This window comes from Coenobita brevimanus, chromosome 54 (assembly GCF_032717465.1).
Source record: "Coenobita brevimanus isolate Jiangsu-jjx chromosome 54, ASM3271746v2, whole genome shotgun sequence".
Lineage (NCBI taxonomy): Eukaryota > Metazoa > Arthropoda > Malacostraca > Decapoda > Coenobitidae > Coenobita > Coenobita brevimanus.
In genome coordinates, this window is record NC_137007.1 from 5,600,154 (window position 1) to 5,620,667 (window position 20,514).

The 20,514-nt window shown below is 42.2% G+C and overlaps 1 protein-coding gene across 6 annotated transcripts in view; it reads right to left on the minus strand.

Annotated features, from left to right (window-relative positions):
* LOC145401012 (membrane-associated guanylate kinase, WW and PDZ domain-containing protein 1-like) overlaps positions 1–20,514 on the minus strand; it is a 554,078-nt gene that overhangs the window by 22,584 nt on the left and 510,980 nt on the right. For 5 of the 6 annotated variants that reach the window (XM_080273379.1, XM_080273377.1, XM_080273381.1 and 2 more), the window contains one exon: positions 15,589–15,765. The exons of the other annotated variant lie outside the window; for it this stretch is intronic. In XM_080273379.1, the coding sequence (XP_080129505.1) occupies positions 15,589–15,765 (177 nt within the window). The remainder of the gene's footprint in view (positions 1–15,588; positions 15,766–20,514) is intronic. 6 annotated transcript variants of the gene reach the window in all.

A 20,514-nucleotide genomic window follows, 5' to 3' on the forward strand; every position in this document is an offset into this window, starting at 1 on the left:
GGAATTTGAGTGTAAAGTAGAGGGACTGTAAGAAAATGTTCTGGAAAGAGGTGAAAAGAGTAAGACAGGGTGGAAGTGAAGTTAGCAGGGGAATGAAAGATAAAAATGGTAGATTACTAGTGGAGAAGGGAGAAAAAGTGAGCAGATGGAGAGAACACTTTAAGGAATTGTTGAACATAGAGGATGGAAGTAATGTGAGTATAAGTGGCTGGGGAATGGCTGGGAGAAGGAGGGAGGTGAGAAGACAAGAAGAAATCAGTAGGATAGAAGTTGTGGAAGCAATGACGAAAGTTAAATCGGGGAAAGCCCCAGGAATTGATGAAGTGTGTGGTGAAATGCTGAAGCATGGGGGAGAGATAGTAGCAGAATGGATGTGGAAGATGCGGAGATTGGCCTGGGAGGAAGGTAGAGTCCCGGAGGATTGGAAGTCAGGTATAATTATTCCCTTGTACAAAGGAAAAAGGGAAAAAGAAGTGTGTGGTAATCATAGGGGCATTTGTCTTAGTACAATAGGAAAAGTGTATGGTAGGATACTCATTGACAGAGTTAGAGAAAGAACAGAGAAATTAGTTGGAGAAGAACAGGGAGGCTTTAGGAAGGGAAGAGGTTGTGTAGATCAGATATTCATTCTTAGATCTTTAGTGGAAAAGTTTCTAGAGAAGGGAAAGAAGTTGTATGCGGCTTTCATGGATTTGGAGAAAGCATATGACAGGGTGGATAGACAAGGACTGAGGAAAGTGTTAAGAATATGTGGAAAGTTGTTGAATGCTGTGAAGAGTATGTACGATGGTGAGAAGGCTGCAGTGCGTGTGGATGGTGAACTAAGTGATTTTTTCTCTTTAAAAGTTGGGTTGAAACAGGGATGTGTCATGTCTCCATGGTTGTTCAATCTGTACATGGATGGGGTAATAAAAGAGGTACAAGGTAGGGTAGTGGATGTTGGAGTGGCCCTGGTGAGAGAGGATAGTGTTTGGAAACTCCCTGTACTGTTGTTTGCAGATGATACTGTGTTGTTGAGTGAAGACGAAGGGGAGCTGCAAGGCTTTCTGGATGAGTTTGGGAGAGTGTGTAAGAAACGGAATCTATAGGTGAATGTAGGGAAGAGTAAAGTGATGGTCTTTGAGAGAGGTGAAGTCAGTGAATGTACAGCGAGGTTGGATGGTGAGGAATTGGGAAATGCGAGTACGTTTAAGTACTTGGGTAGTGTGATGAGTAAGGATGGAGGTTTGGAGGGTGAAGTGCTTGAAAGGGTACAGCAGGGAAGAAAGGTTGCTGGTTCTTTGAAAGCAGTGATAAGAAACAGGGAAGTGAGCATGGAAGTGAAAAAGTTACTACATGACAGTATTGTGATACCAACTCTAACGTATGGAAGTGAAGCTTGGACGTTGTTGGAAGGACACAAGTCAAGAGTGAGAGCAGTGGATATGAGTTATTTAAGAGGAGCCTGTGGAGTCACATGGAGAGACCGGCTGACGAATGAGGATATAAAGGAGCGTTGTGGTGTGGATGTGGATGTGATAGGAAGTGTTATGAGGAACACACTGAGGTGGTTTGGCCATGTGGAGAGGATGGAGGGTGAAAGACTGACGAAAAGAGTGTATGTGAGTGAGGTGGAGGGGGGAAGAGGGAGGGGGAGGCTGAGGATAAGATGGAGGGATGGGGTGGAGAGGTATATGAGAGAGGGGAGTGAGAGTTGGGAGCAGGGCAGTGGAATGGTGGGGGACAGGGCGACTTGGAGGCGATTTGTTTGTGGCCACCCCAAACGGGACTGAGGCGTCTGGCAATAGATAGATAGATAGATAGATGATGTGCATCAATCTTTGCTGCGTCATAGGGGAAGGTGCTATTTCAAGGTCAACACTCTCAAACAGTCGGCTTTCTCTCGGCATTTGGTGGGGAGGGGAGGGGTGCGTGCACATGATTTTTGGTGATTTACTTGATAACTATTGGTCATATCAAAATTCCGAGGGCACCACCTGAGAGCTCGAGAAATTCCGCTTATAGACATATGCTTAGCTCTTGCATGGTGCAGGTAAAATATTGCAGTAGGGTTTTGGGAAGTTATTTTCATAGTGGAAACATTATTCTCACTCCATTTCGGCACACTCAACGTACATTTACACTTGAGTTTTGTGTGTTTTTATCAGATTGTCATACAGTTTAAGCTTCAGCAAAAATGATGGTATAGAATTTATACCAATATAACCAATTTATAGGGCAAATAAAATCCATGGGAATGTTTTCCTTTGTTTGCGAGTCCAGGCTGTCCTCGGGGCATTTTCTCTGATCATGTCACACAAACTTACAGAAAACTTTAGGTGCTCGAAGGGGTTAATGAGGTTTGATATAATGTGGTTTACTATACTGTATAACAACAGAATCTCAAAACAGCACAAGACAGCAGCTGGCTGTACTGGTAAATGTTCTCTTAATTTCCAAGCATTCCATATTTTTTTTCCCACATGGAATCCTATAAAAAATGGACTTAAATATTAATTCCTTTGGTAGGAGGTGGATGGTTATTATCAACCCTGGGAGGTACTACCAAGGGAGTGGTGTGAGGTATGAAGTACAGTAGCTAATCATACACTGTCATACGGGAAATTCAAACACTATTACACACAGTCTTCTACACACCTACTATCTATTCTCTAGGTAGACTGAACTCGGTAACCTTGGACAGCAGCTGACCTACAAAAAAGGAAACTTCCAAATTCAAACCAGATACTTTAGGAAAGGGCTAGCTGGTGACAGTATGGACATGCAATCATTAAAAACACAACTTGCCCAAGTTATTTGCTGGTGGCACACCAATGGTGCTGGAGTTACATGGCACCCAGTATCTGTGGTACTGGTGATTGCCATCAACAGGTAAAAAACGGCTTACACATGCATGCAGGGTACAATCTTTAAAAATATGAATATTTATCTCACCTCAAAATTCATTATGTAAGGTATTCGCTAGTCTCTCTATATATTTAGGAGGAACCAAAAAAATCCCCCCCCCCCCTCCATTTTCTTCAACTACAGGGTATGCTGCAGTTCTTTCATTATCCCAGTCAGAGCTGGGTAGGCCACTAAACAGTACAGGTAGATTGACTGCCTCTTAAGCATCAGAGACAGTCTATTCTTCAGTATTGCAGTACTACTATTCTTGCTGGAAAACAACCAGAAGTTATTGCAGTATACCACAACTTATCACCACAGCAAGAAGAAGGATACAGAACAGCCCGCTAAAAAAAAAAAAAAAAAAAAAAAAAAAAAAAACTGAGTATTATATATATATATATATATATATATATATATATATATATATATATATAATTATATACTGTATAAGTATAAATCACACACACATGAGAGAGAGAGAGAAATCACAAATCTGCGAAAGTTTGAATAACTAAACCACTAGTGACACCAGTTCTGTGACACAAACTAAACTGTTGCTCTTTTCACAAGTTTCTATGCATTCATGGTAGTGTAGTACAGCAACATAAAAGGTGAATGATATAATTTAGGCCTCCAGGTGTTACACAGTACAATATCCAAATACAATGACTGCAAATGAGGCGTCTAGCGGCAGAGTGATGTATGTGCCAAAAATGGCCGATGGTGAGTTATTCCCTCCAATATGTAGGTGGAGCCTTCTAGATCCTCCCTGTATAAAGCTACATACAAAAAGGACCCTTATGGCTGGCTGGCAGATGGGCAAGCAATCGCGTGTTTTAGGCCTTGAAAACCCACAGAGGAAGTCTGCTCCCAAATGGCAGAGGGACGTACGGGCGACGAGTGGCTAGCCATTGGGAGGTCGCGTCTCTGTACTAGCCCCCAGCCTCAGCCAGTACCCCTAAACCTCTCACATGGTTGATGGGCTGCACTGTCCTCTGCCCATTTTGAGTGCTTTTAATTAAAAATTTACAATCTAAAAATTAATCAAAAATCAAGAAATTGCATTATTAATAAAAAAACATTCACACTTTATTCATTTTTATGTTTATTTTTACTTGGATCACATAATTATAACCATCCATCCATCATCCAATCCTACGTTGCCCCATGAGGAGCGTAGGAGCCCTGGGCTAAGCAGTTGGTCCTGACATTTAAGATGAGAGTGACCAACCTCACTCATCCCTGCGTGGCATTATGTGAGCAATAAACCCCAACCACCCCTTGGATATAAACCTTCACTGGCTCAGTCTGATTGGAGCACAATAATTACCCACTAAACCCCAAAATTTGGTTATATGGTTACCACCCAGTGTAGTAAATAGTTTCCCAGTGTACAGGAAACCATTTGACTTGTCACTCAGTGCAGAGTCACCCACAGGCAGAAGAAAGAGGAAAGAATGAAGGAATGAAAGACAGAAGAGGGAGTGTAAAGTCACCCGTAGGCAGAAGGATGAGGAAAGAATGAAGGATAGAAGAAGATGGAAGGAAAGAAGGATGGAGGAGAGGACAGGGCAGACACCCGAGAGCAGCACTACATTGAGTGAGTGAATGGTGAGCGCCTCCACCTACCAAAAATAATTATAACCCATGTTAATATTTTGTGTACGACCCCCAATGGGGGGGGCGTGCATTAGTGTGTTTGGTTTTGGTTTATTATTCTTTCTAAACAATGGATTCATTAAACTGCATTTTTTGAGAGCATTACATTAATTTAAACAACATTAGTTTTTTCTTTTTACCTTTTATGTTCACATTCTTCAAAATTAAGCTTTAATTACTCGAAAATAACCCCCTGGTGCGTACGTCACTCTACCGCTTGACCCCTCAAATATTTTCCCATGCTTCCTGTACTGTATGATATTATTTACATTAAAGTTGATCATGCTCCAAAATATGGATTCTATAAGTCACCGTGAATCTTGTATATTTCAGCCAGGTGGTTCAGCATGGACTGGGTATACCCTGTGTTGGTGTTTGTATGTTCCATTATTTGCAAAATATTTTAAGGAAGTGGGTATTTACTTATGATACTGTATTGTACAGTATAATAAAATACCTAAGTAAAAGCATATAAGCAGGGAAGTCTTGGCACTTCTGTGCAGGATATGTGCCTTTACACATTTCAGGCATACTTTATGGATCAAACTAAGTATCCTGGTTCCTATGTGAAAAAATACAAAAACAATAAAGCCTCATTTGATCAGACATATTATTGAAGTTCATTTTGCTATCTGCAAGCACCCATTTCCCTCAGTTCTCCTGTTTCACCATTTCTAGTTCATTTCAGTGGCTTCATTTAAGAGTCATTTGTGTGGAATACACATCATATGTACTGCATAAAATTTTGCTAACTCAGACTGGGCTCTCTCCACATCAGCCATCATCAGAGAAAACTTAAACACAGAAAATAAAGCCTTTAGAATAATAAAATGTACACACACACACCAAAATGCATATAATCTTCAACAAGACAAAATTACTCTACAGGACAGCTTGATTGTGTGTGGCACACAATTCATTATTTTGTACTGTATATAGTTAATTCCATCCTCGTTGCTACACGCTACACCAACCCTCACCACGCAGAAACAGATATACATGCAAGATCTCGGCAATATACAGCATGTCTTTTACACATTTCCCCACCAACTCCCAATACCTCTTGAAACCTCAGGTCTATCTAGACATGAACCCAGTACACCATGGGACAGCCTATATGGACAACCAGCCCAAAACCAGATGGAGGATCAGCAGAGACTAATAATGACTCAAACACTTCACACACCCCAAATGGAAATGGTGGGCTGTAGTGTTGGTTCACTCACCACAAGGTATACAAACATGTCCCACCACATGCTGCCGCCACAGCATCATCCTTCATGAAACTCTAAGAAATTCATAACACTTTTTTTTTTTTTTTTTTTTTTTTTTTTTTTTTTAGTGTGACTATCACCTTTCCCTTCTTAAGTACCAGAACAAAATAAAACACAAGAATATTCCACTCTGCCCTCACCCTTGCAGCTCAGCTTTTCAATATGACTTCCACAAAACATATCCTAGCTGCTGGCATGAATTCTGTAGATCATCAGGTTCATATTAACATACATCAACAACAGTAATAACTGACCCTAAGCAAGAGTAATCCCTGATTCAGTGTAGCCGATGCACCATCCAGCCAATTAAATCCCGTCAATTCTTTTGCTCCATCAGCCTTCATACCTTGGTTCCTCAGGCACTTTTTTCCCACATCGAGTCACCTACCAAGCCTCTTCTAACTTTAATCTCACTCATATACATCTGTTTCACCTCCTTACAAATAAACATTCTTTACTCTACTTCGGAGTAGCTCTACACTGAGTGGCAAACCAAATGATTTCCTGTAAACTAGGAAATCATCTGATACACTGGGTGGTAACCTTATAACCAACCAACATGTGTACCCTGTGTGACAACAAGTGGGTTAGTGGAGGGTTAGTGCCCCTCCCTGGAAAACAACTAAAAATACAAAACAAGAAGCCTTGGACCAGGACAGACAAACCGGTGACGACCAAGGACCAAACAAAGGACATTGTTCAGATAGCAACATGTAAGGGGTGCAAATGATGGTGAGAAAGAGAGAGAGAGATTGTTCAGGTGCTTGTGGGTGCAAATTGGGGCATATATGGATTAACAGCAACTAAATGTAGAGGTGAGAGAGTGGGAGTATGGATGAGGTATATGCACAGGAGTAGGTGAGAATGAGACGACAAAAGAGGGTGTATGTATCATGGTGTACAAGAGATTGAAGGAGAATATAAGAGAGTATGGATCAGTCGGTTCAAGGGATGTGTGGGTAAGACTGAGAGTAGGATTACAAACGAGGACGATTGTGTGTGTTTGTATGCACAATACTGATTTGTGAAACATATTGAGAATGGAAGGCTGTGGATAACAGAGTTGAAGAGTGTGTTCTTAGATGTTATAGTCAAGCAGAGAGAACGGGTTCTAATAAGGGTGATGAAAAGAGTACATGTGAATGAGCTTGAAGGTGGAAAGAGGCATGGTAGGCAATGAAGATGGATAGACATGAAATTATTAGCGTGTGTAAAAAAGTGAGATATGGTGGTTGAGAAGGCTTGGGAACTGACAAGGGATCAAGCTGGCTGGATGAATTTTGTTAGACATGCATGACAATGGTTTAGCACCTCTCTTTTTAACCTTAGTCATCAGGCTGACTCCATCTACTATGTAATAAAAAGCATTTATGTGTTGATGGTTATACCTGTAAGGTCATCAGGATTCTGGAGGGTTTGAATGGTGAGTGAATGTGTTGACTGTTTCACTGGGCATGCTGTTATCCTTCTCATTGCATTTATAAACGCTCCAACATGCTTGCATGCATCGGCATTTGTCCCTTAATGGCAGCTCTCCATGCTGCTCGATCTCTGACAGGTTCCCTATTCAGTCCCTTATCCCTGAAATTACATTCTATGACCTCATCCCAGGTCTTTTTTGTCTGCCACTTGCAACCCTACCCACAACATTCACACCTCTCACTTTCTGCACCCTACTGTCATCCCCCATCCTCTCCACATGCCCAAACCACCTCAATCTACCCCAGCTCATCACAACACCAGTACATCCCAGTCCCATTCTTCCTCTCCACTCTTCCATCATAAAGCTAGCCCCCCCAGGCCAAGCATTCAAAGATGCACTGCACATCCACCTAATCATTGTCATTTCTGTAAGTTTGAACAAATGAATATTTTCTTCCTTTACTGCCCAGGTCTCACTGCCATACAGCATTACACTTCTAACACATGTTGCATACAAAAATCCCTTAGCTCAGAGGGAGATCCCTCTCAATGCCAGGAGAGGCAACAGCTCCCTGAACTTCTTCCAACTACTCTTCACTCTTGCCACAGAGCTAGCTCCAGCCCCACCTTCAGCATATACTGTAATATATCTAATAAACAAAACTTTTCCACATAGAGTAATCGCTGTACGACCCAGACGCCCAAGTCCTGGACATTTTGGGCTTGGGTCCTCAGACACCAAAAATGGCCAAAAAAACATAAAAAATGAAGGGGGGGAGGGGACGTTTTCAACTGTACTTTGAATTTGCTGTGTGGTGACATCGTGACTGCATGCTCGTCGCCATGGCTCCCCACGTGCTTATATTTTAGAATAAACAGTGAATAAACTGCAATACCTCGCCACTAAACCACATGGGAATTTACAGTGTTGTGCAGTGTTAAGAAATTAGAATTCAGAGTGCAAAGGATTATGTGCAACACTGGTGTGTAGCAAGTAAGAACAGAATAATTAACAGTGCAAAGGATTAAGTGTAGCACAACACTGGATTACTGTACGTGCTTCAAGTGCACCTTCACCACTGTCAGAGCCTTAGAGGAAGCAGGTTAATCTTCGTGACAGCCACGGACATGTCATAAGTAGCCTGTACACTGCTGAGTATTTTCCATACTCACTTCTAATTTCTCATTCTCTGGTTCCTTTTCATTTATTTCATGGTTTCTGTCCCTTACTTGTGTGCACAGGGTCTAAAATAGGTGCTGTGCATGTCCAGTAGGGAGTTACTTAGGTGGCTTTCAAAGTTAGGCTGGGTTGGGGTCTACAAGTACCTGTCCAGGGGCATTTTTCCCAAATCCAAGACAAAACCAAGTCCTGGACATGCCTTTGGCTCTATTACCTCAGATCTTGGAAGGATTATTGTACTCAAGAGACTCGCCTCCAAGATCAATCCTTTCATGCCTGACATTCTCCACCTGCACTCCCTGACACACCGCACATACGAAATCAGTATTACCCCACAACCTACTTCTAATACCACATTTCTCATGCACCCATTTATCACAAACACTGCACAAGATGGAATTACTTCCCATGCCCTTGTGACAAACCACACATGACCATTCTCCCTCTTCTCTGAGAGTACCGCCACCAACCCTAGATACCATCGCCTCTGTTCTATCTGCATTTACTCTTAAACTCTTGTGCTCCATACCATCTCCCCACTTCCTAAATCTTTCCTCCACCTCCCTTTCATTCTCTGCAATCATCACCAAATCATCAGCATACATCACTCACGGGCATCTAAGTCTGAAGTCACATGAGAGGGCTTCAGACATCTTGATAAACAATAAGAGGCTTAAGATTGACCCCTGATGCACACCAACACTGGCAGAAAACTCAGCACTCAAATCTTCATTCACTCTCACCTAGGTGTGACCACCCACATACATAGCCATAACCACTCTAACCAGTCACTCCTTGATCACAAGCTTTCTCATTGCCCACTTCACCAATTCCCTAGGGGCTCTGTCCAACAGAAACAAAGTACAGATCCCTTTTCTTTTCCATATATTTTACCTGAAGCAGTTGAACAGTGAAATTGACATCAGAGGTCCCTCTGCCCGGTATAAATCCAAACTGCATCTCATTAATATTTGCTTTTTCTCTAATCATACCTTCTAGAACTCTCAGCATTATCTTCACTATCTGGTCCAAAAGTTTATGCATCTATAATTTTCTCTTTCCAAGGCATCACTCTTTCCCTTGTAATCATTTATAATCACACTCTTCAGCCAGTCATCTGCCTTGTGTCTACTTGGGCAATACCGCACGCTGCAGATCGAGCAAAAAAAAGCTCGGCCAAGTAGACACAGATCAGCTGACCAACCAAAACATTCAAGATGAAAGAGGATGCTGGTCAGGCAATGATTGAAGAAGTTTATTTGATAAAGTTTGTATGCTCATGTTGAATAAAACTCATATTTAACACATTAATAATCATTCTTATATAATGACGATGATGATGGGAGACCGTCTTAGAAATAGATACTTCTTCATGTTCATAGCGGTTTTAGATACTTCATGTTCATAGCGGTTTTAGATACTTCTTCATGTTCATAGCGGTTTTACAAACAAACCTATAAACTGGCTACTACCCCAAAGAATCTTTCATGTTTCATTATTTAACACAATGAAGTTGTGTAGATTGGCTTGGGAAGAGGGAAGGGTTCCAGAGGACTGGAAATCAGGTATAACTGTTCCTTTATACAAAGGAAAAGGGGAGAGAGAAGTATGTGGTAACCATAGAGGTATTTGCCTTCTTAGTGTGATTGGTAAAATATATGGTAGAATACTCATTGATAGGGTTAGGCATATGACAGAGGAGCTAGTTGGAGAAGAACAAGGGGGATTTAGGAAGGGAAAAGGGTGTGTAGATCAGATATTTGTTCTAAGATGTTTAGTGGAGAAGTATCTAGAGAAGGGAAAGAAAGTGTATGCTGCCTTCATGGACTTGGAGAAAGCTTATGACAGAATAGATAGGCAAGGTATGTGGAAGGTATTAAGAATATATGGAGTGGAGGGGAAATTGTTGAGTGCTGTGAAGAGTATGTACGAGGGAGCTAGGGCTACGATGCGAGTGGATGGTGAGCTGAGTGAGTTCTTTGATCTCAGTATGGGACTGAAACAGGGTTGTGTGATGTCTCCATGGCTGTTTAATATATACATGGATGGGGTTGTAAAGGAGGTGCAAGGTAGGGCAGTGGATGTGGGGCTGGCCCTAATGAATGAGGGTGAGATTTGGAAGCTTCCGGTGTTGCTGTTTGCTGATGATACAGTATTGCTGAGTGAAGATTAATGGGAGTTGCAAGGTTTGGTGAATGAATTTGGGACAGTGTGTAGGAGGAGGAATCTGAAAGTTAATGTAAACAAAAGTAAAGTTATGGTGCTTGAGAGGAATGAAGTCACAGTGTGCAGTGAGGTTGAATGGTGAGGATATGGAGAATGTGAGTGCATTCAAGTACTTGGGTAGTGTGATGAGTAAGGATGGAACTTTGGGGGATGAAGTGCGTGAAAGGGTACAGCAGGGAAGGAAGGTTGTTGGTACACTGAAAGCAGTGATGAGAAATAGGGAGGTGAGTATGGAGGTTAACCCCTAGAACGCGGATCGTCGCGTTTGCGACCCTCGGTCACAAGGGCAGGACGGCGGGTCGTCGCGTTTGCGATTTTAGTACATTTTGAATAACCGCGGGCAAGCAGGCTCCAGCTGGTATTGTCTATCAGTACCACCACCCTCTAGCTACAACTAGCATACTTTACCTTTGTACTACTGACCTCAGTTGTTGCCAAATATCGCGTTTTCCCCCCGTCCCCCTCCCACCACGGCCCGGCCAGCCTGGCTGTGATACATGGCAGCGCTCTGAGCGCTCAGAACTGTAAATCTGCGATCTCCTCTCACAAGCAGTTTATGCTACTAGGAAAGGCTTGTTTCCCCAGTTGTAACACTAGCTTTTTTTCTCACGGTTTGCCTCTGTTTAGCGTCAGTTTACTGCAGGCTTTCAAAGTGAGATTATGGCGAGTTCTAGCTCTTCCCAGTCAGTGCAAGCGGCCGACAGGAACGAGAATAAAGTGGCAGACGTAAGGCAGAATAAAAAGCGCGCCGTGGTGATCTTTTGGGAAGTAATATGATTGAAAATAATGTAGTATACATGTTTTTAGCTGTGAAAATGGAAATGTTTGTTGAGTGACGGGAAGACCGCCGCCACAGTGCATGTCGGCCTTACACTCCGTTGACTTTAGCCTTATTTTCAGTGCTTATTGTACAAATACGGATTCCTAACTACCTTTACGTTGTAGTATAAAGTTTACTGTGACAGAATGAGGCTGTGGTAGAGGGGAAACCGGGTTGCTGGAAGTGTGAAAGTGAAGATTTGTTTACCCAACTTTGCAAGTCTCCACAAGTCCTTGGGTAGTCCACGAAGGCTCAACACCTGTCTCTGGAGAAAGCTGAATGTAAGTACTATCAGCCATACCATGTATAATGTTCTAGGGTTAATCTCTGATTTTTGGCGAATATTTTCCTACAGGTACTCAGACCACGATACAACCCCGCCACTCGGGGGAGAACGACTGTACACAGCCGCGTTTTAGGGGTTAAGAAGTTGCTGCATGATAGTATTGTGATCCCTACCCTGACGTTATGGAAGCGAGGCGTGGACCTTGAAAGAGGAGAACGAGTCAAGAGTGAGAGCAGTGGAAATGAGTTACTTGAGAGGAGCATGTGGAGTGACGTGGAGGGACAGGTTGACGAATGAAGAAGTGAAGGAACGTTGTGGGGTAGATGTGGATGTGGTTGAGATTAGGAGAAATACACTGAGGTGGTTTGAACATGTGGAGAGAATGGAGAATGAAAGACTGACTAAGAGGGTGTATGTGGGTGAGGTGGAGGGAGGGAGAGGGAGGGGTAGACCGAGGATGAGGTGGAGGGAGGGAGAGGGAGGGGTAGACCGAGGATGAGGTGGAGGGAGGGAGAGGGAGGGGTAGACCGAGGATGAGGTGGAGGGATGGAGTTGAGAGGTATATGAGGGAGGGGGGGGTGAGTTGGGGGGAGGGTAGTCATATGGTGATGACAGAGCGACTTGGAGGCGTTTTGTCTGCGGCCACCCTTTGCGGGATTAGGGTGTTGGGCTATAGATAGATAGATAGAATTTGGTGAAGTTTTAACCTCCTCAGAAAAAAGTCCACAATTGGAGCACTTGCAGTATGAAGTTGAACTGGCCGTCATCTTCTTTGTTTACAAACTTGGGGAGCGCGCCAACCGATCCACCTCAGTCTTTCGCTCTCTTCCTCGGCGGGCGGAAAAACTTGCATGTCAAGCAATTCTGTCTACCAACATAGCGCTCTGTGGTGCTCGGCCAAGTAGACAGAAGGCTGGGACAACACACACTTATACAGTAAGACCTCACTATAACGGACTAATTGGGGCCCAAGCCAGTCAGAAAAATGTGAAATTCCGATAAAAGTGACATCCTGACTTTTTCCGATATATCAGACATTAGTCTGGATCACACAAACAGTTTTTAAACTGTTTTGACTATCATTGCGGTACTGTACTGTGTTATAACTTCACTACATTAATCAAATGGTATAATATATATAATAATACTGTTCTGTACATTAATAAACATGTCTTTTATTTACCTTATTGTGGTGAACATAGCTGAAGTGGTCACGCAGTCCAGGCTGCTTCTGGCTTTAACGAACTTTTTCCAATATATAGGAATTTAGTCCGGTAGCTCCTCGAGTCCGATAAAAGCGAATTCCGGTCTGTTGAAGTCCGTTATATCGAGTTTTTACCGTACTTGCATTTATCAAATCAGTAATGAAACCCACTCCTGTATCTCCTGAGGCCTTCATCATTTCAACAGTCAACCCAGACAGACCCGTCGCATTCCCCAACTGCATCCTGCCTACTGCCCTGCTCACAGTAGCAGCGTCAGTCAAGGGCCATCGGCCAACCACTGGATTCGAGGACTCCAAACCTTCCCTGTTCCAGTCAAATTCCCTATTCAGCAACCAGTTATAATGCTCTCTCCAGGAGTTTTAATATCCTCATTGTTCACCACTGCCTTTCCTTCATCATTCTTCACACACTGCCCACCTATCAGGGCTCTTGTTTGGCGAACCACAGCTCGCAAATGCAAGTATTTTTTCCCTTCAGCGAACAAATTTTATATGCAAGTCGCCTTTTGGCAAAGGAGAAAATACATCCACTCAGTAAATTACAAAATATGTAAATTTCACTTAAATGAACAAAACGGCACATTGTGATCAATTTTTAAGTCTTTCTTCATCGCCACTGTGAATGTTTAAAAAAAGACCGATGGCTCATCGTCAGTTTGGCTACTAAAAATCAATCTGGCTCGTAAATCTGAAACCTTAGGAGCCAAGTGGCTCGCAACCATCAGCAGTTAGCAAGAGCCCTGCCTCTGATATTCTTGTTTTCCCAGTTCATCCAATTTGCCACCTCAGATATAATATTCTTCCTTTCAGTGCTATTTAGGCTATTCAGTAAAAGTACTGTATCTGAGACTATCCCCCCCCACCCCAGATCCTACTTCACCACATCTTTGGGTAGGAAAAACAGGCAAGATAATGAAACGGTACTTTTCTTGCAGTTTTTAATTATGAAGACTGCCTCAGTCATACTTTATGCAGGCACAAAACCAAACTGCATGTCAAATATATTAGCTCTGTCCTTTATCAGTGTATCATGAACCCATTCTATCTCTCTCATTCCATTGTCCAACAATTTCAGACCTCAAACATCACCTTACAAAAAGGCATTGTCTTGTTACTGATGTAATGTTAATAATAATGGTTGACCTTTTGTTTCTCAAAAGTACCAGTTCTTCAATTCACTAGCAGTCAATACCTTGAAATAACAACATGACATCAATTCACTGACATTTCTCAAACAATTCTCAGTGAAAATTCATCAGATGTATTACAAAGTTTATCCCTGTATCCTCATGCAATTAACAGTCTACAACAGTAGGCGTACTTCTCACACCTATATAATCTTTCAATTTGCTTGATGTCCTATTCACTTATTCACAATTTTATCTCAGGTGATGGCCCTTGCACCAGGCCCACTATCAGTCCTGGGAACTCTGCATTTGACAATCAACAGCCACTTCTGATAGTTTCTCCAGGAATTCCTAATTTCCCATTATTAACACTGCCATGACTGCAGAGTGTTCAGTGTTGCTGACTGCTAAGCTGCCAGCCTATTAGCACCAGAATGTGAATCCTGGTGCAGGCAGCTGACATCACTCAACTCATAATAAATACAAGTGTAGCCATACTTTTATGTAACTGTATTGGTAACCATACTTTCTAACCATACCTTTATACTGTACTGTAACCATACCTTGATAATTTCTTGAGCTTGCAAACTAGAACTAGCAGTGTATAACAGTACAGTATATGTATGTAGTAGCATGTAAGTGCCTATGTGGCAATTAGTGCACGTATCAGTGGATTTCAAAGTGTGCTAACGCCTGCAACCGGCTCCCTGCACTGCTGCGGGCAGTTGAGGGGCTGGCATAGAGCAGGTGGGACCTGTGCTTGTCCTCTCCAATAAACTCCCGTTGAAACTACATCTAAACCTTTGTAATACTCCAACAGGGTGCGAGATGGGTGAAACACCAGAGTACCCAGGGTAACATGTAAGGGAGATAACTGTGATACCCTTGATGATGCCGTAGCCCTGTATCCCAGACTATTGGGTGAAAAACCCACCACAGAAGATAAGCACTGTGACTAAGTGCCACATAACATCTGCCCCCACCTTTACCTTTACTACCATAATACCTAGGTCATTCCATACACATGATGTATCACTGACCATACATTTTTGTTTTTCCTTCAGCCTTGAAGCTGGTACTATTAAGATTGTCAGCAAGCAAATCCATGAGTTAACTTCTTCATCCTATAGACCTCCCTTCCAGTACTATGTCTGCCCACTAGGTTATTTTCCTTTTCACTACTCAAGTTACCAGCTTACAGGCTGTTTCCACTTCATAAGTAATATCACTATTCAAGTTGCTAGTTCATTGGTAATCATCATTATTCAAGTTATCAGTTTGTAAGTAACCTTCCACAATATTACGTATTCACATTACAGTGCCGGTTCGCATGGTACTCCTTATCTTTATGCAGGTTAACAATTCATTCCTAATGTGTGACACTGCAACATAGGATAGGCATAGCAGGGTGGAGTAAAACTTTTGGCTGCAATAGTACAGTACTGATAAACTGATTAGAGAAAAGCAGCTGGGAGGCTACCTTGAGTTTCCCATCCTCGGCTGCAGGTCCATTCTCTGCAATCCTGAGGACGAAGAGTGGCATGTTGTGGAACTCCCGGCCACCTCTGATGCTGAAGCCGAACCCTCTGGTACCCCGCTGAAGCTCCACCCCGTAGTATTCCCCCCCACCGGTGTCCTCGCCAGTCTCGCTCTCTGCCTGCACCACAACAACATCTCCATACTCAGTGACAGTCACTTACTATATGTTTCATCAAGAGTGATGAAAGGCTACAATCAACTGCTTCTTATAATTAGTAAACTGCCTACATATACAGACCAGAAACTGGTCCTCCACTAATATCAATATTCCATCAAGTACCCCATTTCCAAACCTTCCTACACATATATCCAAATATGACATGCATCACCTGTCTCTTCTGTAGAGATACTTTTCAACCATGCCATGTAGTTTTTCAGTCTGAAAGTCATGGTCTATGTTACAATACCATCTCTTTAAAGTAATACCATAATATTTGTTAGTAAATACTGATGCTACAAAGTTGCATGCACAGGTCTTTTTACTACTACTATACCATCAGTACAAAGTTAAGTTTGTAGTTTTGCAAATCTCAAGTAATGTCATAAAAACCCATCATCATCATCATCATCATCATCATCATCTGGACCTCCTTTCCCACCCTAGGGCAGGGTGGGTAGCAACGTCCACACAGCCTAAGTTTGCCCAATTCACTGGGCCATGCTTCCATTCACTCATCATTCAAGTCCATGGAATCCTGACTCCATTATATAGGGGGGGGAAAAAAAAAAAAAAAAAAATCTGTAGCTTCACACATACCTATCTGACAGACTGAATCCGAATGCTGTAATGTTAGAAAGGGGTGCCAAATCCCTGGTTATGCATTTCTCCACGCAAAATTCATCCAGCCACCTCGGTCTCTTGTCAATCCCTGAGCCTCACCAACTTCCATACCTCTCTTTCTCACACACTCATCTACCATATCCCCCCACCTTCTTCTTGGCCTACCTTACCTCCTCCCTCCTTCAAATTAGCTCAGATATGCCTTTTTCACCACTCTATTGTCATCCATTCTCTCCACATGACCAAACCATCTCAGTAAACTCTCTGCAATTTTGGTGTCCACAGCCTTCCTCACTCTGCATCTTTCACGAATCACATTATTCCATATCCTATCCACTCTCTGTACTCCACAAACATTTCTCAGCAGTCCCACCTCCACTGCTCTTATTCTTGACTTTCCATTTTCATGCCACACCATAGTCTCATATCCATAAGTTAGAGTTGGCACTAACACTCCTTATGTAAGCCTTGTGCAGCAACAACACTCAAGCCTCTGTTTCTTATCAAGGCCTTCATAGCACTAGCTATTTTCCTTCCTTGTGTCACTCTACTTTCCACTTCTTTTGCTCATTTTCCTCTCTTTTCTATCACTATGCCCAGGTATTTGAATCCTCACCAATTCTAGTCTCTCTCAATTTACTGTAACATCACACTGGAAGTGTGATGTTAAAGTGAATAACCATCACTTTACTCATTTTCATATCTACATTTACTCTCAAAGCACGACACTCACATACAGCTACAAAACTCCACACTACTCTACCAAGCTCTTGGCAGACCAGTGCAAATTGCATTACAGGGGTATTTTTTATTCTGCTCCCAGAATCTGAAAGGATGCTCATTTAACCCTTTCACCCGCAATGACGCGCTTGTCGTCATTTGGAAGTTTCTGCAACTATACGCAAAGACACATTTGTCGTCATAAAAGCATAAAAACTTACATCAAAGAAAAAGTTTTCGGCCGATCGGTGTCATTTTTGGACGCGTCATAGTTCCCATGCATCTCGTCAAAAGTAATGATTTGGCAACCTAGGGGCCCGAGACGCACAGCAGCACAGTCAGTTTGATTAGTTCCGCATCAGCTGTCTAGGGAGAAGGTAGCACATGGCTGGGCATTTAAATCTTACTCTGTTTACCCTGTCCCGGGACGCACGTCATATTCCACTATACCAATAGTGCTTGTGTTTATTTTTCAGGCACTATTGTGATTAGATTTGGTGTTTGCAACAGGGAATTAGGTTTTTATGAATCATTCGTGGCTGTTATTCTGCCGTTGGCCCAATGAAGATTGTGGTAGGCCTACCTTGTTTATCGGCGGTTCCCAACAACTACACTCCCTCTACCCTGCACCCAATGTGAGTATTCAACCATTGAATAATGGTGACAGTGAAACAGGTGAATATAGTGTGCAATAGCCAGTGAGGAAGGACATGGTGAAACATTTAGCTGGGGGAGGCGGGAAACCGCCTGACAACACGGCGTTGTTTTGAAGGGAATATTTGTCAAGGTGTTGATGAAGTCCTTGTTTTATGCTGATATATGGTGGATAGTGTTATTGTGCAATAGATAGGAGTATAATGCAGTGAGTGTACGTGATGAAATATTGGCTAGGGCAGGAGTCACATACACCTGTCCACGGCACGCAGTTGTCAGGAGGGAATAAAATACAGGAGGTTTAGAGGGATATTTGATATTATCATACTGTTATATTTATTCTGTATGCTTTCTGTGTGAAATAAAGGATGAGTGTTACTGATATGTTTATCGTATGCTTGTGTGGATGAACGTAAACACTGCACCACATGCTCGTTGGAAAATATCATCTGTGATACCTTAGGTATCTCAGATGTGACATACAGAGCACGATCAGGTACTATTGTGGTGAAATATCATGTATGTGCCGCTTTGCATGGGTGATTGTTTCAACCGGTACCATACCAAGCAATACCTTCACTAGTGGAGCGCGCGCACACACACACACACACACACACACACACACACACACAGTACAAAACTCCTCACCTCCCAACCAATGTGGTCCTGCAGGAAGATCATCGCCACTGGAGAAGTATGTGGTATTCTTTTTTTTTTTTGTTTATCTATTTACCTTTATTTATGTCAGTATATTTACATATACATATATCTTTTGTGGTAGGTGGTGGCGACCATCATCCACTCACTTGATGCAGTACTACCTACTTCTTCCTTAGCCTTTATCATTCTTTTTCTGTGCCTGCCCTCCTCTCTTCCTATTTCTCCCATCTTTCCTGTCACTTCTTATTACTCTTCTTTCCTTTACAGGTGGCTTTACATTGAGTGACAAGCCAAATGGTTTCCTGTAAACCAAGAAACCATTTACAATGCTGGGTGGTAACCATATGACCAACCCATACGTGTTCCCTATGTGTCAACAAGTGGGTTGGTGGAGGGTTAGTGCCTCTCCCCGTAAAACAAATAACTCCTCACCTCCCATCCCTTAAGGGATTATGGTGTCTGGCAATAGATAGACAGATAGATAGACAGACATATATATTGTTTTTTACCTCAACACAAATGAGAGGGAAATAAGTACAGCTTCAGTTTCAGTTGGTAGCAACAGGTTTAGTGTTCATGTGTGGTTTCTGAGAGGATAAAAACAAAACAGAAGTAATTATATGAAATAGTTGTTGGTATAAAACCAAAGAAAGCGAAGCTACCAAGCATAAAAGTGTTAGTACGTACAGGAAACTAGTGTAAGTGAGCGCGGCTAATGGTGGGTCAGCGCGCGGCAAAATACGCTGTATTCTTTTGCATTTTTCTCAAAAACTATGAGGTCTAGGATCACCGTTCTTTACTGAGAAGAAAGAGGATGAAATTGTGCATAGGATCATGAAATAAAAACATAAGGGTGCCACTGAAAGTTTTTCGCAAACCCTCACCGAATAACAAAGTTGTTTTCTTTCTCACTTATTACTCGAAGACCATACATCTTATCAAACTGGGCCCTGACCCATTAGAAAGCTAATAAAATTCTCTTTCAATTGATGGCATAATATGTAGAGTTTGATTAGTATACATTCGACTTGTGATGTTGGTAAGTGAAATCTGTAATCCCGAATGTTTATTCTTAGCGCCTTTTTTTTTTTTTTTTTTTTTTTTTTTTTTTTTTTCCTTTACAGGTGGCTTTACACTGAATGACAAGCCAAATGGTTTCCTGTAAGCCAAGAAACCATTTACAATGCTGGGTGGCAACCATATAACCAAACCATACGTGCTCCCTACGTGTCAACAAGTGGGTTGGTGGAGGGTTGGTGCCCCTCCCTGTAAAACAGCTAACTCAGTGTCAAATGGCCACCCTTTGCGGGATTGTGGTGTCTGGCAATAGATAGATAGATAGATGTAAAACAAACATCGGCAAATAGGAATATATGGATTTTGTGGCAAAATAAATATGTTTGGGTGGTGAAAATAAGCCAAGAATACACATTTTTGGAGTGCGCAGTGGCCGAGGGGGGAAGCCTGCATGTCAGAGCCACGAAAACTTAAAAACTTAACCGCGCACGAAAGGGTTAATCATCTTAATGAACCTAACGTAAAGTCTTACTAACAATGGTGTGTAGGATCCCAAGAGGATAAAACCTGAAGTAGAACTATCAATGATGCTTTATGAATTAGGCCAAACATCCATTTGCACATCAGCTAGGGGCAAAAAAAAAAGTGAAATCCTCATCACTGCATGCACAAAAATTCATCCATCCATATCTATCCTTTACCACTTCATTTACTTCCTCGGCCAACATCCCTTGCTTTCTCACACAACCGCTTATCATATCCCTCAAACTGTGTGACATATCTGTACATCTTTTTCACCAAACTACTCAAATCAATTCTCTCTGACCAGATCAGGTGAACACAAAATTTCTAGTTCCAATTATCTGTTTTTTTCCTTACTCCAAACTGCACTACAGATCCCTCACACTACAACACATTTACTCAACTCATGCACCTCATGATCACAACACAAACAACACTTCAATAAAACCAACTAAAGATCCCTGGGAAGTAGCTGTTTCTTGCAGTCCACCGAGTTCACATCCAAATGAACTT